This window comes from Amblyraja radiata, chromosome 6 (genome assembly GCF_010909765.2).
Source record: "Amblyraja radiata isolate CabotCenter1 chromosome 6, sAmbRad1.1.pri, whole genome shotgun sequence".
In the NCBI taxonomy this organism is placed as follows: domain Eukaryota; kingdom Metazoa; phylum Chordata; class Chondrichthyes; order Rajiformes; family Rajidae; genus Amblyraja; species Amblyraja radiata.
In genome coordinates this window covers 25,978,593-25,995,159 of record NC_045961.1, presented here as the reverse complement: position 1 = coordinate 25,995,159, position 16,567 = coordinate 25,978,593, and the positions used below count along the sequence as shown (strand labels likewise).

Sequence of the window (16,567 nt, the reverse complement as noted above, 5' to 3'; positions counted from 1 at the left end):
TCACTAGGACCCTGTACAACTGCAGGAGGACCTCTTTGCTCCTATACTTAACTCCTCTTGTTATGAAGGCCAACATGCCATTTGTTTTCTTCACTGCGTGCTGTACCTGTTTGTTGCACACTATCTGAACATTAACTGGAGGTATTTAATTATGATGTCCTACAACACATTGCATGGCTTGCGGATTCAACTTGACAAAATGTAAACCTTGTGGTTTGATTCAAGAGAAATGACACGTTTGCAAGGCAAATGATAAAATAGCTTGGAGTTGATTGACACACAGAAACATAGAAAATAGAACATAGAAAATAGGTGCAGGGGTAGGCCATTCGGCTCTTCGAGCCAGCACTGCCATTCAATAAGATCATGGCTGATCATCCTAAATCAGTACCCCGTTCCTGCATTCTCCGCATATCCCTCCATCTCAGCCCTAAGAGCTAAATCTAACTTTCTCTTGAAAACATCCAATGAATTGACCTCCACTGCCTTCTATGGCAGAGAATTCCACAGATTCACAACTCTCTGGGTGAAAAAGTTATTTCTCACCTCAGTCCTAAATGATCTACCCCTTATTCTTAAACTGTGATTCCTGGACTAGACTCTCCCAACACCGGGAACATTTTTCCTGCATCTAGCCTGTCCAATCCCTTAAGAATGTTTAATGTTTCTGTAAGATATCCTCTTATCCTTCTAAATTCCAGTGAATATACGCCCAATCGATCCATTCTTTCATCAAATGTCAGTCCCGCCATCCTGGGAATTAACCTGGTGAACCTACGCTGCACTCCCTCAATAGCAAGAATGTCCGTCCTCAAATTAGGAGACCAAAACTGCACACAATATTCCAGGTGTGGTTTCACCAGGGCCCTGTACAACTGTAGTAGGACCTTCTTGTTCCTATACTCAAATCCTCTCGCTATGAAGGCCAACATGCCATTAGCTTTCTTCACTGCCTGCTGTACCTGGATGCTTACATTTAGTGACTGATGTACAAGCACACCCAGGTCTCGTTGCACCTCCCCTTTTCCTAATCTGACACCATTCAGATAATAATCTACCGTCTTGCTCTTGCCACCAAAGTGGATAACCTCACATTTATCCACGTACTGCATCTGCCCACTCACACAACCTATCCAATTCACCCGGCAGCCTCATAGCATCCTCCGTGCAACTTGCATTGCCACCCAGCTTTGTATCATCCACAAACTTGGAGATGTTACATTTAATTCCTGTGTCTAAATCATCAATATATATTGTAAATAACTGGGGTCCCAGCACTGAGCCTTGCGGCACCCCACTAGTCACTGTGAAAGCAGTGTTTTTTTTAAACAAAAAGATTTGAAATTAGCAAGTAAAGTACATGCACAAGTGTTTTGCATATTTGTGTGTTTCAGAGATAGGTACACTCTTATTAATTAGAGATGGCCACTTTATTGATGATCCTTACCAATTTGCATTAGTGCCAATTTTCAATTTGCTGATTGAAACACCTTGTATGGTGGTAGAGTGCTGACATGAATAGAGAAGTGGTTGGCAGACAGGAAACAAAGAGTAGGGATCAGAATGGCAGGCAGTGACTAGTGGGGAACCACAAGGCTCGGTGCTGGGACCGCAGCTATTTACAATATACATCAATGATTTGGATGAAGGGATTCAAAGTAACATTAGCAAATTTGCAGATGACACAAAGCTGGGTGGCAGTGTGAACTGTGAGGAGAATGCTATGAGAATGCAGTGTGACTTGGACAGGTTGCGGGAGTGGGCAGATGCATGGCAGATGAAGTTTAATGCGGATAAATGTGAGGTTTTACACTTTGGTAGCAAAAACAGGAAGGCAGATTACTATCTAAATGGCATCGTTGGGAAAAGGGGAAGTCCAATGGGATCTGGGGGTCCTTGTACATCAGTCTATGAAAGTAAGCATGCAGGTATAGTAGGCAGTGAAGAAAGCGAATGGCATGTTGGCCTTTACAACACGAGGAATCGAATATTGGAGCAAAGAGGTAATTCTGCAGTTGTACAGAGCCCTAGTGAGACCACACCTGGAGTATTGTGTGCAGTTTTGGTCCCCTAATTTGAGGAGCAACATTCTTGCTATTGGGGGAGTGCAGCGTGGGTTTACAAGGTTAATTCCCGGGGTGGCGGGACTGTCATATTCTGAGAGAATGGAGCGGCTGGGCTTGTAAACTCTGGAGTTTAGAAGGATGAGAGGGAATCTCATTGAAACATATAAGATTGTTAAGGACATGGACACACTAGAGACAGGAAACATGTTCCCGATGTTGGGAGAGTCCAGAACCAGGGGCCACAGTTTAAGAATAAGGAGTAAGCCATTTAGAACGGAGACGAGGAAACACTTTTTCTCACAGAGAGTGATGAGTCTGTGGAATTCTCTGCCTCAGAGGGCGGTGGAGGCAGGTTCTCTGGATGCTTTCAAAAGAGAGCTAGATAGGGCTCTTAAAAATAGCGGAGTCAAGGGATATGGGGAGAAGGCCGGAACGGGGTACTGATTGTGGATGATCAGCCATGAGCACATTGAATGGCGGTGCTGGCTCGAAGGGCCAAATGGCCTGCTCCTGCACCTATTGTCTATAGAGGTCATAGCCTCAGAATTAAAGGATGTTCTTTTAGGAAGGAGATGAGGAGAAATGTATTTAGTCAGAGGGTGTTGAATCTGTGGAATTCTTTGCCATAGAATGCTGTGGAGGTCAAGTTAGTGTATATTTTTGAGGCAGAGATATATAGATTCTTGATTAGTACAGGTGTCAGAGGTAATGGGGAGAAGGGAGGAGAATGTGGTTAGGAGGGAGAGATAGATCAGCCATGATTGAATGGTGGGCCGAATGGCCTAATTCTACTCCTATTCCTGATGACCTTATGATTATAACAAATACATCCTTTTTGAGTCACAAATTCCTGATTTCAGATATTCAATCAGATTGACTTGCTGATTGTGTTGGTCAGTTTTTTATGGTTCGTTTAGTTTTTGATCAAATGTTTTTCTTGATTTAATTATGTATTACTTTATTTAATTCTTCAACATTATGCAATAAATTGAGAAGTGTGGTTCCTTGTGATTGGTCATTCAGCAATATAAAAGAGAATGGTGAGCTTTTGCACACAAATTGCTGCACTAACCACTTGCAGCCAGGGTAGCTAGCTGTAGAATCAATGACGTATAAAGTCTTCTGTTTACTGTGTTAGTTCTGCTTCGGTGAAAATCCTGCAGGCAAAACCACTTCCAAGGTTGATTTACAGAAGACCAAATGTAAACTTCTAACATGCAATTCAATCAGATTTCTGAAACCAGATTTTTTTTGAATGATTGACCAGTTGAACACCTTTAACATTATTGGTGCGTGTAACATCACATTGTGGCACTGTATGTCCATGTATGACTGTTTTATAATCATAATAATTTCCCACCTCACTCCTTGCTCCCCATTCTTGTATTAAAACACATTTTTTTTTCCAATTTTTTATTTTACGAACTTCATAATTTCTGTTGATCGATGTCTTCCATGTTCACCTATTTCTATATAGGAGTCAAGGGGTAGATATTAAATATCTGTCCTCAGTCTCGCACTCTCACCACCCCATCATATGCAATCTCAAATGCAATGGTGTGGATTTTATTAATGACATTCATATTTTATAGCCATTTAGGCTAATATATGATAATATACTTTCTCCAACTATTGGTCGGCTGAATAAACTTACTAACATGTTGAGAGCATGTATCATTGTACATGTAAATTCTAGATTTGCAGAACTAATTGCCACGTTTTTGGTACTGTTAGGTAAATTATATTCTTTTAAACACTTTTAAAACATGACATAATTTTACTATCCCGAGGATGTTAAACAGGAAATCATTGTGTAAAAAGGAATTAAATTGTTCATGCAAGTACTGGAGCTTAAATTTGCAGGCCGGATAACTTTACTGAATCAAACAAATTATATTTGTGAAGCCTTAAAAAAATCTGAGCTGTGTTCAAGCAATTTCTGATTCATGTTTTTCTTCTTTTTGGAAAAAACTTTGCTCTTTACAATTTTTTTTCCCCTCACCAACTAAAACCGAGACGGTGGTTATTTAACAGTTTGGCAGGGTTCCAAGCCACTACAACAATTTTGCGTAATGCTTCCTTTGTGGACTTCCAGCTTTTATTTTTGTTTGCCCTTCCCCCCCCCCTCCCCCCGCCTCCCTTTCCAAGTTGCTCTGGGTCCCACTGAGTTCCATTTGGTTCTTTGACATACTTTGTCAACTAAGATGACAGTTCCCCATGGATAAGAATTAAATGGGATGGGACATTTCTACTACTTTGAAACAATGCAGTATTGTGTTGTGTCTCTTAGAAGGATAACGGTTGACATTGAGGCTTTACAGTCATCAGTTTTCTTTCCCCTAATTACAACTGGATTAAGACTTTGACCTCATTTGCAAATTAAATGAGGAATATTTGAACCCTAGTTTGGCTCAGTCCATGGGGCTCATTCAACGGCTGCATCGGAATAGAATATTGCAAGTCTCAAAGCTATATCTGGGTTAATTCCAACAAGATTATAGTAATATAGTATAGCAATTCTAGTAATTGCCCTATACTGTTGTGTGCAGGATCTTTGCCTAAATACACAACTCAAAAGATTTATCTAGCTATACTTATTTTCATTTGTATAAAACATTTTTTTGGGAGGGTTTTTAAAATATTATTTTCTAGTGGTCATGTAATTGTTGAGCTTGCAATATTTCACTCTGCTTAGCAGCCCACCGTAAATTCCTTTACTTTGTGTTCAGGCCCACTTCCCGATGGCTGGGAGCAAGGCATAACCCCAGATGGGGAGATTTACTACATAAACCACAAAAACAAGACCACATCTTGGTTGGACCCAAGGCTTGATCCTCGCTATGGTAAGTGAGCCTTTGCTACAGGTAATGCTTGACTTGTTTTTTTAAGCTGTCGAGCCAAACTTAGTAGTATTCCTTGTGGAAATTTTTTAACTGAGCAGATTGCAGTATTTTGTTGTGCTAGTCTCTGACTGGCGAGAGCTAAATCAAAACAATGTGCAGATCACTGAGCAGGTCAAGCTGGGAGGAGATAAACTCTTTGAAGCTTTACAAGTGTTGACCTAATGACCACTATGGGCCCCAAAGTGGGGAGCAACTTTAACTCTTTTTTTGCCAGAGATCCGAAGCTTGTAATAACCACAACCGTGTATGCTTTATATCTCACTAACAGATATTTGCCTTTTTAAAGATAAGCTGGTAATAATTTCAAAGTAATTAATACATTACATTAATACCCATTTTATTTTTTAGCAATTGCTTGGCTTTGATTCAACAAGAAAAAAAACAAGTATTGGTCATTGTTGCTTTTACCCGCATTGTATGTTATAATCTTAGGGTTTAATAGCAACTTTGGTAAATTATGGTGAAGGAAAGATATAATTTACTTTGTGTTGCTGTTGCTTCAGAGAGCTGCTATATGGCCCATTGGTGTGTTCAGACTGCAGTCTTTCATTTCAGGTTTCCCAGTGTGGGCCCACCACTTGTGAGTTTGCGTCAAGTGCAGCCAAGCTATCCCAGACAGACTTGAGTATGTGCCAGGACTTTTTTTGCGGTCGGATACTTAATCTCTTCCAGGCCTTTTGAGTCAAAGAGCTCAAGTGTAACTGAAGGCAAAACGAAAGGGGGAAGCATGTATGCTGGGGGAGAATAGATCTAAACAAGGCTAAATAGAGACAAGCTGTTGGTTGTATTGAACTTGAAAGAGTTTCCCTCTCGCATGTGAGGTCAGGGACATTATATTGTGGTTTTCATTTATTTTGTTCTGCAAGCCAAGAACATATTTTTTATAAGTTGCTCACCTTCATTGGCAGCCCGAGCACACTTTGTGCAGCCAGTATGTTTTTTTGTGTCCATCATTACTAAGTGAAATAATGGTGATTCTGGGTGAACAATACGTCTCTTGTAGGTGAGAGAATTGAGCTCAACATCCTTTCTTTAATTATCTGGTTAACCTTTATTGGATTTCAAAAACATTAAGCCAGAAAAACATTGCTTCTGCATTGCTGAATTAAGACCATAATATTTCCCACAGTACAACATATGCAGTCATGTTGTCATTGTTATTCCTGCACTGAAGATGTTATGTAACATTATAAATTAATGCTGATATTCATTCCCAGTTTGGGCTTGGTGATTCCAGCACAAATCACAGCCATTCCCCCTCCCTCCTCCCCCCCATACCTTTGAATTTCTACTTACAGTGCTCTCCATAATGTTTGGGCCTAACATTTATTTATTTGGCTCTGTACTACACAATTTGAGATTTGTAATAGAAAAAAAATCACATGTGGTTAAAGTGCACATCGTCAGATTTTATTAAAGGTAATTTTTATACATTTTTGTTTCATCATGTAGAAATTACAGCTGTGTTTATACATAGTCCCCCCCATTTCAGGGAACCATAATGTTTGGGACACATGGCTTCACAGGTCTTTGAAATTGCTCAGGTGTGTTTAAATGCCTCCTTTATGCAGGTATAAGACGGCTCTCAGCACCTAGTCTTTCCTCCAGTCTTTCGATCACTTTTGGAAACTTTTATTGCTGTTTATCAACATGAAGACCAAAGTTGTGCCAATGAAAGTCAAATAAACCATTATGAGACTGAGAAACAAGAATAAAACTGTTAGAGACATCAGCCAAACCTTAGGCTTACAAAAATAAACTGTTTGGAACATAATTAAGAAGAAAGAGAGCACTGGTGAGCTTACTAATCGCAAAGGGACTGGCAGGTCAAGGAAGATCTCCACAGCTGATGACAGAAGAATTCTCTCTATAATAAAGAAAAATCCCCAAGCACCTGTCCGACAGATCAGAAACACTCTTCAGGAGTCGGGTTTTGATTTGTCAATGACCACTGTCTGTTGAAGACTTCATGAATAGAAATACAGAGGCTACACTGCAAGATGCAAACCACTGGTTAGTTGCAAAAATAGGATGGCCAAGTTATAGTTTGCCAAGAAGTACTTAAAAGAGCAACCACAGTTCTGGAAAAAGGTCTTGTGGGCAGATGAGACAAAAATTAACTTATATCAGAGTGATGGCAAGAGCAAAGTATGGAGGAGTGAAGGAACTGCCCAAGATCCAAAGCATACCACCTCATCTGTGAAACACGATGGTGGGGGTGTTATGGCCTGGGCATGTATGGCTGCTGAAGATACTGGCTCACTTATCTTCATTGATGATACAACTGCTGATGGTAGTAGCATAATCAATTCTGAAGTGTAAAGACACATCTTATCTGCTCGTTCAAACAAATGCCTCAAAACTCATTGGCCAGCGGTTCATTCTATAGCAAGACAATGATCCCAAACATACTGCTAAAACAACAAAGGAGTTTTTCAAACCAAAAGAAATGGTCATTTCTTGAGTGGCCGAGTCAATCACCCGATCTGAAACCAATTGAGCATGCCTTTTATATGCTGAAAAGAAAACTGAAGGGGACTACCCCCCAAAACAAGCATAAGCTAAGACACCCAGCAACTGGTAATGTCCATGAATCGCAGACTTCAAGCAGTCATTGCATGCAAAGGCTATGCAATAAAATACTAAACATGACTACCTTCATTTACATGACATTGCGGTGTCCCAAACATTATGGTGCCCTGAAATGTGGGGGACTGTGTAAAAAAACTGCTGTAATTTCTACATGGTGAAACCAAAATGTATAAAAATGGCCTTTATTAAAATCTGACAATGTACACTTTAACCACATGTGATTTTTCTCTTACCAAATTGTGGAGTACAGAGGCAAATAAATAAATGATGGTTCTTTATCCCAAACATTATGGATGGCACTATATTTGCCTCCTGCCAAACAAAATCTGTCATTAACTGATACAATTGGAGAGTATTTAAAATGATTACATTTTTGATTTATTTAAAAAAAATCATTTTAAGATCTGTCTTGAGAATAATAAACAGAAAATTTGTGTTCGTTATTTTTCACAAAAAAGTAAGCATTCTTTAATCAATGCCAAACCACCAGGATAAGTTGAATTTAAATTACTGAAATCCCTGTTTAACAAAAAATGGAACAAGGTTCTGCTTGTATTTGTGGAGTAGTTTTGTTGTATGAAAGTATCTTTTATTGTCCTTGTAGCCAGAATAAACGCATTTACTTTTTAAAGTCTCTGAAGAGCAATAAATGGGTGCAGTTAGTAGAAACTCCCAGTCGTGCTTAGTTCACTATGGGGCCTTTGCAGTCTGTGGACAATGGTTTGCAATAATCTGCATTCAAAACCTGCTCAGAAGCTCACAAAGTAAATTTGAGCTGGCTTTTTTTTAAATGTTTGGCATTCTGTGAAGTTTTTACATCACAGCTCAACTCAACTTGTATTGAGTTTGGTGGAATAGAACTGTAAAAATGAACACAATCAAGAAGACGTTTTAGACCACCCCTGAACATCTCAAATGCCTGCTTTAATGCTTATGGAAATTACTAAGCTACTGCTGTAACGTATTGGACGCACTGCAATAATATGCAGCAATCTATAAGCATTAGAGGAGGGTACAGAACCTGTAAAGATGTCTTTGGGTTCAAGTATGTTGTTTCAGGAGGATGCGTGAGGATATGCAAAAGTGGAAATGTTCCTAATCCTTTATGTAACGGTGAATGGAAACATCAGTTCTTTAGGGCAGTTGCTGAAGAAAATGAGGAAGTATCTGCTTTTCTGGCGGTCTGTAGAAAACCACAACAGTCTGGTTTTTGGCCTTGTACATTTTATAGCCAATGAATTGAAGGAAACATTGTAATTATTTCTGCCATTTGTATCCAAAACATGGTGGTAAATACAATAGTCTAATTTGCTTATTTTAATATTTTTGTAACTGGTCGTGCATGACTACATAATAAATTATGTCACTAACATGCAGTTGGGAAACTATTGGAGCAGAGAAGATAAATATGTTGCATCAATTTGCAACCTTTATAGCTTTGTATTTTATTCCTTTTTGAGGATTTAGCATTGTGCTGCTCTTGCAAATTTGAAAAATTGAATAGTAAAGTGATCTAATATTGAGTTAATGAGTGAATATTTTATTCCACATTAGTGTATGGCACGTTGTGTATATAAATAATTGATTGCTGGTGCACAGCACCAACAATATTAGTGCTGGGGGTCAGTTGATATAAAAAGCCTAATCTAGGAAGTTGAGGCTCATTATAAAAATAGCACCACAAATTTGCTTCACAATGGTAGCGTGCAAGGTTAATATTTGTTGGAACTGTTTAAATCTTAATTTTTCGACCATTGGTTGCTTTTCTAATCAAAGCTCGAGCATCATACATGATTTTTAATAATTTCTATAACCTCTGCTCTCAGACGCAGATTCAAGGTCGTAAAACAGATGTATTTTATTGCATTTGATATTCGTACAATTTGTCAGGAAAGTGGTGTGTAATTAATATCTTCCATCAAGATAATCTACTCTACAATATAATTAGTAATTCATCAGACAAGCAAAGTGAAATATGTTTCTGACGGGATTTTTTAATGTGTTTATATGCACCGAGCAGGAGTTATTGCTATACACATCATACGTAGATGATCTGGAACTGATCAGATATAGTTTGCAGATTAAATTTAATACATTATGTATGAAGTGAATAGAAATGGATCGGCATATGTAAAGAAATACTTTCATGGCAGTTATATGGACAGATGCAAATAAAAGTCCTAAAGAGAGTAAATGACTTGACGATGACAAAATGACATGGAAGCATTTAATGGATAATTCACTGGGACCAGTAGTAAATGCAACAATAAAGGAGATGGTAGATTGTAAGATGCATCTAAAACTACAAACAAGATGGGAAATCATAAGGGATTTTGAGTCCCTAAATGGCATTGTTACGTTGGCATTGATTAATCTGAACAGCTTTGATTGCTGTCGCCGCAAACATATCCATTGGATTTTAGCCTTTGTTACTTCTACCAGATATCAATCTGCAGCAACCAAAATCGTTGAAGTGAATTAGACTGGATTATTACATTCACACTCTCCAGCACCCAAATTCAATCTGTCAAAAGATGGCAGCCCTAGACTCCTGTGTCATATCATTCAGTGCAATACAAAAAAGGTGTGAAAACTGCAAGAAGACATAGTATGGCACATTACAGCACAGACTAGAAAGATCCCTCGTTAAATCCCTGCTCTCAAATTGTAAGTCCCACCCTTAGTAGCAATATGGAATTACAATTGGATGTTGTTCTTTTTTTAACGGGAGGTTTTAAGTACTAACAGACCAAGTGGAACCTCTACAGTTTGTTCCTTTTACCCCATCCCCCGCCCTATCCACAGCCCCAAACTGCGCAGGCACGGCTAGAAGGATGAGGGGTGGGGGGTGGGGGGGGCGGGCAGAGCAGAGAGGGAGGGGGGAGGTAGAGATTGAGGGGTAGCTGGGACGTGCAGCATCACAGGGGACGGTTGGTTCCCGAACGCAATACTCTACCACTCACCCATAGGTCCCAATACTTACCACACCCTAGAGAGGGAGGGGGGGCAGAGAGGGGGGGGGGCAGAGAGGGAGGGGGGGGGGCAGAGAGGGAGGGGGGCAGAGAGGGAGGGGGGGGGCAGAGAGGGAGGGGGGGGGGGAAGGGGGGGAGGGGGGGGGGGCCAGAGAGGGAGGGGGGGGGGCAGAGAGGGAGGGGGGGCAGAGAGGGAGGGGGGGGCAGAGAGGGAGGGGGGGGCAGAGAGGGAGGGGGGGGCAGAGAGGGAGGGGGGGGGCAGAGAGGGAGGGGGGGGCAGAGAGGGAGGGGGGGGCAGAGAGGGAGGGGGGGCAGAGAGGGAGGGGGGGCAGAGAGGGAGGGGGGGCAGAGAGGGAGGGGGGGCAGAGAGGGAGGGGGGCAGAGAGCGAGGGGGGCAGAGAGGGAGGGGGGCAGAGAGGGAGGGGGGCAGAGGGAGGGGGAGAGAGGGGGTGGAGAGGGGGGAGAGGGCAGAGGCAGCACCTACCCAGGTTGTAGAGCAGCAGCCTCCCCACCAGGCGCCGGACCCGAGCGAGGCTGCAGGCGGGCATGGACCCGAGCGAGGCGGTGGGTGAGCGTCCACCCGAGGACGGCGACCGGCATCATTTGAATAACCTGGGGGTGGGAGGGGTGACATCACTCAAAGCGCATGGAAGACTGTGAATGAGACGGCACCGAGCAGACCCATTGTGACATCATCTGCGAAAGCTCATCATTTTAAATTCAAAGTCTTTGGATATTTTGAAACATATTCAGTAATGTCGAGAAATAAAGCATGAAATGTTGAGATAAGGTGATCCCGGCCATGAGGGGAAAACTGTCAACCGGAATATGTAAAAATGTTATCGATACCGCGTAGTTTTCTCTCGAAGATGTAAAGACATACAGATGTAAACACGTACAAGATAAGAGTTTTAATAAGTACTAGACTAAGTGGGACCCGTTGGGTCCCTGCATCACACGGCTGGTTCGCTCAATGCAATATTCCACCTCTCCACCAATTCCAATATTAGTGGCCAGTGGGGGGGGGGGGGGGGGGGAGCGCTAGTATGGGTGTTGTGGGCTGAAGGGACTGGTTTCCAGAGGGCTAGTATGGACATTTTGGGCAGAATGGATTCTTGGGCTGGCAGCTCAGTCACTCAAGCCTGTTGTGTTGGCAGCTCACTCGGCTGGTTGGCTGCCAGTTGACTCACGGCTATTCCTTCAAATTCCATTTCAAGCAGGGTGCAAGGCCACCAAATTCAAGTGCAGTTTCTTACCACTTCAAGCAGGGTGCAAGGCCACCAAATTCAAGTGCAGTTTCATACCATTTCAAGCAGGGTGCAAGGCCACTAAAGACAGCGAGTCGTTACCTCTCCCTCCTCTATCTTGCAGAGACTGAGCCACGCCCACACTTATGGGTTTTATAGTCCCTCCCCAATCCTACCAGGAGAGGTGTGACCTTCATGGCCTGATTGACAGGAGAGAGAGTCTCAACATTTTTTAAACACTAATAACTTTTATTTTTCAACGATGGGGAAAAATCCTCAGCACCTGATGAGTGGAGGGGGACTCTGAGTAAGATGGCCAAAAATCACAGCCATATGTGGTAGTGTTTATTCTAAAACCAATATAAAGCGCAAACAGGAAGTGGTCAAGATTAGACTTTTAATTATATAGAAGGCAAGGCAACTTTAATTAGGCAAGGCAACTTTAATTAGGCAACACAGCTTTAGCATTTCCAAACCAAAGGCAACACAGCTTCAGCATTTCCAAACCAAAGGCAGCACAGCTTTAGCATTTCCAAACCAAAGGCAACACAGCTTTAGCATTTCCAAACCAAAGGCAATACAGCTTTAGCATTTCCAAACCAAAGGCACCACAGCTTTAGCTGTGTGTGGGGGGTGGGGGGGGGGGGGGGGGGGGGGGGGGCGCTAGTATGGGTGTTGTGGGCTGAAGGGACTGGTTTCCAGAGGGCTAGTATGGACATTTTGGGCAGAATGGATTCTTGGGCTGGCAGCTCAGTCACTCAAGCCTGTTGTGTTGGCAGCTCACTCGGCTGGTTGGCTGCCAGTTGACTCACGGCTATTCCTTCAAATTCCATTTCAAGCAGGGTGCAAGGCCACCAAATTCAAGTGCAGTTTCTTACCACTTCAAGCAGGGTGCAAGGCCACCAAATTCAGTGCAGTTTCATACCATTTCAAGCAGGGTGCAAGGCCACTAAAGACAGCGAGTCGTTACCTCTCCCTCCTCTATCTTGCAGAGACTGAGCCACGCTCACACTTATGGGTTTTATAGTCCCTCCCCAATCCTACCAGAAGAGGTGTGACCTTCATGGCCTGATTGACAGGAGAGAGAGTCTCAACATTTTTTAAACACTAATAACTTTTATTTTTCAACGATGGGGAAAAATCCTCAGCACCTGATGAGTGGAGGGGGACTCTGAGTAAGATGGCCAAAAATCACAGCCATATGTGGTAGTGTTTATTCTAAAACCAATATAAAGCGCAAACAGAAAGTGGTCAAGATTAGACTTTTAATTATATAGAAGGCAAGGCAACTTTAATTAGGCAAGGCAACTTTAATTAGGAACACAGCTTCAGCATTTCCAAACCAAAGGCAGCACAGCTTTAGCATTTCCAAACCAAAGGCAACACAGCTTTAGCATTTCCAAACTATATTTTCAAACCACATTAAGGGTACTGACAGGTCAGTAAAACCACTCACAATTTAGTAGACGTGTTCAGTGTTATTCACAGCTCAGACTGAGAGATGTGACTCTCTCACTCCCCCATCTTGCAGAGACTGACTGAGGCATTCAACACTTCTGGGTTTTATAGTCCCTCCGGAAGGGGTGTGACTTACAGGAGAGAGAATCTCAACATTTTTTAAACACTAATAACTTTTATTTTTCATCGATGGGAAAAATCCTCTTGTCCTGCCGCATCAGAGGAGGCCTCTGAGTAAGATGGCCAAAAATCACAGCCGTAAGTGGCAACGTTTATTCTAAAATTAATATACAGAACAACAGGAAGTGGTCAAGATCAGACTTTTAGTACTATAGATATATAATATGAGATAGTCTTACAAAGGGAACATGATAACATGCTAGAACATTTTTGTAACATTGTGATTCATTTAGCCAGGCCCAGGATTATCTCTGAATAGTGCCATTGGATCTTATCTATAATTAAAATGGGCATGTCCAGCCTTGGTTAAAAGTCCAATTCAATGTACAGCAAATTTGAAAATATAGTATTCCTTGATTGTGTGTTCTGGTATTATGTCTGAACCTGCAACCTTCTGATTTGTGAAGGGAGGGGCAGGGAATCACTGAACCTCACCCAAATTTGGGAAGTCTGTGGGTGGAGAGGAATAAAGTAATCTTGTTTTCTTTATTTATCACTTTTAGCAAAAGGAAACATTACGTTTTTTAATCATCCAATGTTTAAATCTCCATCTATCTTAGCTTATAAAATGTATGTTTGGTACCAAGTTACAGATTTTAGATCTGAAGACCAAGTGCAGACCCGTTAGTGCAATATTGCACCACTCGCGCATAGCCCCCAACTGCGCAGGCGCGGCTCATTTCTCCTCATCCCCCAGCACTCCTTCCTCCTCCTCTTCACCCATCCTCTTCAATCCCTAGAGAGGGTGGGGGGGGGGGGGGTAGCGAGGGAGGGGGGTGGGAAGGGGGGTAGAGGGGGAGGAGGGTGGAGAGGGAGAGGAAGGGGAAGGGGAGTAGAGAGGGAGGGTAGAGGTAGGAGGATGGGGGTAGAGAGGGAGGGGGGAGAGGGAGGGGGTAGTGGGAGGGAAGGGGGTAGAGAGGGAGGGGGATAGAGGGTAGAGAGGGAGGGGGGGTAGAGAGGGGGAGGGGGAGGGACGGTAGAGATGGAGGGGGCGAGAGAGGGAGTGTAGACTTGGCAACTACCCTCCTTACCCCCTCTCCCTCAATCCCCCACGCTCCCTCCTCACCTCCCCAGGATCTTTCCTTCCTCCACCCCACTCCCAACCCCATCTACCTCCTCCACCCCCCCCATCTCCCTCTACTACCCCACTCCCAACCCCACCTCCCTCCTCCACAACCCCCCCCCCCCCATCTCCCTCTACTACCCCACTCTCCACCTCCCTCCTCATGTCCCTCATCCTTCTCCCCTCACTACCATTCCCTGCCCCAGCACTTACCCAGGTTGTAGAGCATTGCCAGGGCCTGGAACTCGGCCTGGTTCTTGTACTTGGCCCGGCCCTGGTTGTAGCCGTCAGCTCGGCCGCCGCCTGGGCTCCAGTGCAGGCCCCGACTTCATCTCTGGGCTCGTCTCTGACCCCGGACCCAGGCTCGTCCTTGGTTCCAGCGGCGGCTTCTTTCTCGACCCCGGTCACTGCGCCATCCCAAGCCCCGGGCTCGTCCCTCACTCCAGCTCCAGCACCAGGCTCGGCTCCAACACAGGCCCAGTCCCCGGGCTCGGCCCGCAGCACCACCCTCCCCACCAGGTTGCGGGTGGACGTCGGGGCCTACAGCCGCTGCCGCTCCTTGTTCACCATGAGCGCTGCTGCCCCTCCCTTGCAGAGTGGCCCGTCCTGCCATGCGAGTGAATTGTGACGTCACTCGGATTTTGTTTTCCAAAGTGGGTGAGTTTGAAGAGATCGGGCTGTATTTTAAATTTTAAGGATTCTTCTTTTCGTGTCTTTGAAGCTGGTTGGTTATATGACAGTTCCCCATTCCTTTACACAGTCCTTTGCGTTTTTATTGAACACTGCAAGATCCTTTGGGCTGCACTGGTTGGGTAGTAGGGGGCAGACAAGGCAGTGCTGCATTGTATGGTCCTCTTCTCCACATTCGATACGATACGATACGATACAATTTACAGGTGGTTTGGCCAGTTTCATAGCCCCATCTGGCCATGGCAGCTTTTGATCGCCCTGTTCCTGTTCTCAGGCGGTTGAGCGTCTTCCACTGGACCCATGGTGCTTCTGAGCCCGGAGGGAGGGCTTCAGAAGGAGGGATACCCATGTCAGTAGGAGGGGGGTCGTCCTCAAGCCTTTTTGTCCATAGTTGGAGTCTGGTTTCTTCCCGTGATGCTATTAGGGGCTGGACATGGCTGAGAAAGCTTCTCCTGGACTTCAGCCGTTGGGCCGGGGGTACACGTCCGTAGAGGAGGTGGCGTTCATCACTGGTGGCCTTGGTCATCTCTACTCGGCTGGCGACTTCCCGTCTCACATCAGCAGGGGCAATGCCAGCGAGGAGGTGCAGGTTGTGTATGTTGGTGGGCTTCAAGCAGCCTGTGATTGAGCGGCAGGTGTTATTCAACGCTGGGTCTAGTTTCTTGGCATGGGATGATCTCTCCCAAACAGGACACGCATACTCCGCAGAGGAGTAGCACAGGGCCAGAGCAGTAGATCTTAATGTGTGTGCTGTGGCTCCCCATTTGGAGTTGGTCAGCTTCCGGAGGATGTTATTTCGGGAGTTAACTTTCAGTTTGGTGTTTTTGACGTGTTCCTTATCGGAGAGAGTGCGATCCAGTGTTACACCGAGGTAGGCAGGGTTGGTGCAGTGCTCAAGAGGTGTTCCAGACCATGTGATGTTAAGGGGTCTGTTTGCTTCCCGGTTCCTGAGATGGAACGAGCAGGCTTGGGTCTTCGCAGGGTTTGCGTGTAGGTGGTTGCGCTCGTAGTAGAGGTGTAGCTCATCTAGGGCTGAGGTGAGATTCGCTTCTACAGCTTCAAAGGTACTCTCTTGGGATGTTACACAGAGGTCGTCGGCGTAGATGAACCGCTCAGTGTTCTGGTCCATTGGCTGGTCATTGGTGTAGATGTTATATAGTAGTGGAGCCAGCACACTACCTTGAGGCAAGCCATTCCGTTGTCGTCGCCAGCGACTTTGCTTGTTGCTAAGGACAACATAGAAGCGCCTATCTTTCAGGAGGGCTCCGATGAGGTCCGTGAGTGCCAGGCCTTTGGTATTCTCCAAGATCTTTTTTAGGAGGAGGCGGTGGTTCACAGTGTCATACGCGGCAGACAGATCAACAAAGACGGCTCCTGTCACCAGTCCTTTCTGGAA

General features: G+C 44.1%; 1 protein-coding gene across 2 annotated transcripts in view; it reads left to right on the top strand.

The window, feature by feature from the left end:
• The window catches only part of yap1 (Yes1 associated transcriptional regulator), a 119,986-nt gene that overhangs the window by 84,551 nt on the left and 18,868 nt on the right, over positions 1–16,567 (top strand). Inside the window, exon 3 of one of the 2 annotated variants that reach the window (XM_033022352.1) lies at positions 4,796–4,909. The exons of the other annotated variant lie outside the window; for it this stretch is intronic. Coding sequence (XP_032878243.1) covers positions 4,796–4,909 — 114 coding nt within the window. The remainder of the gene's footprint in view (positions 1–4,795; positions 4,910–16,567) is intronic. 2 annotated transcript variants of the gene reach the window in all.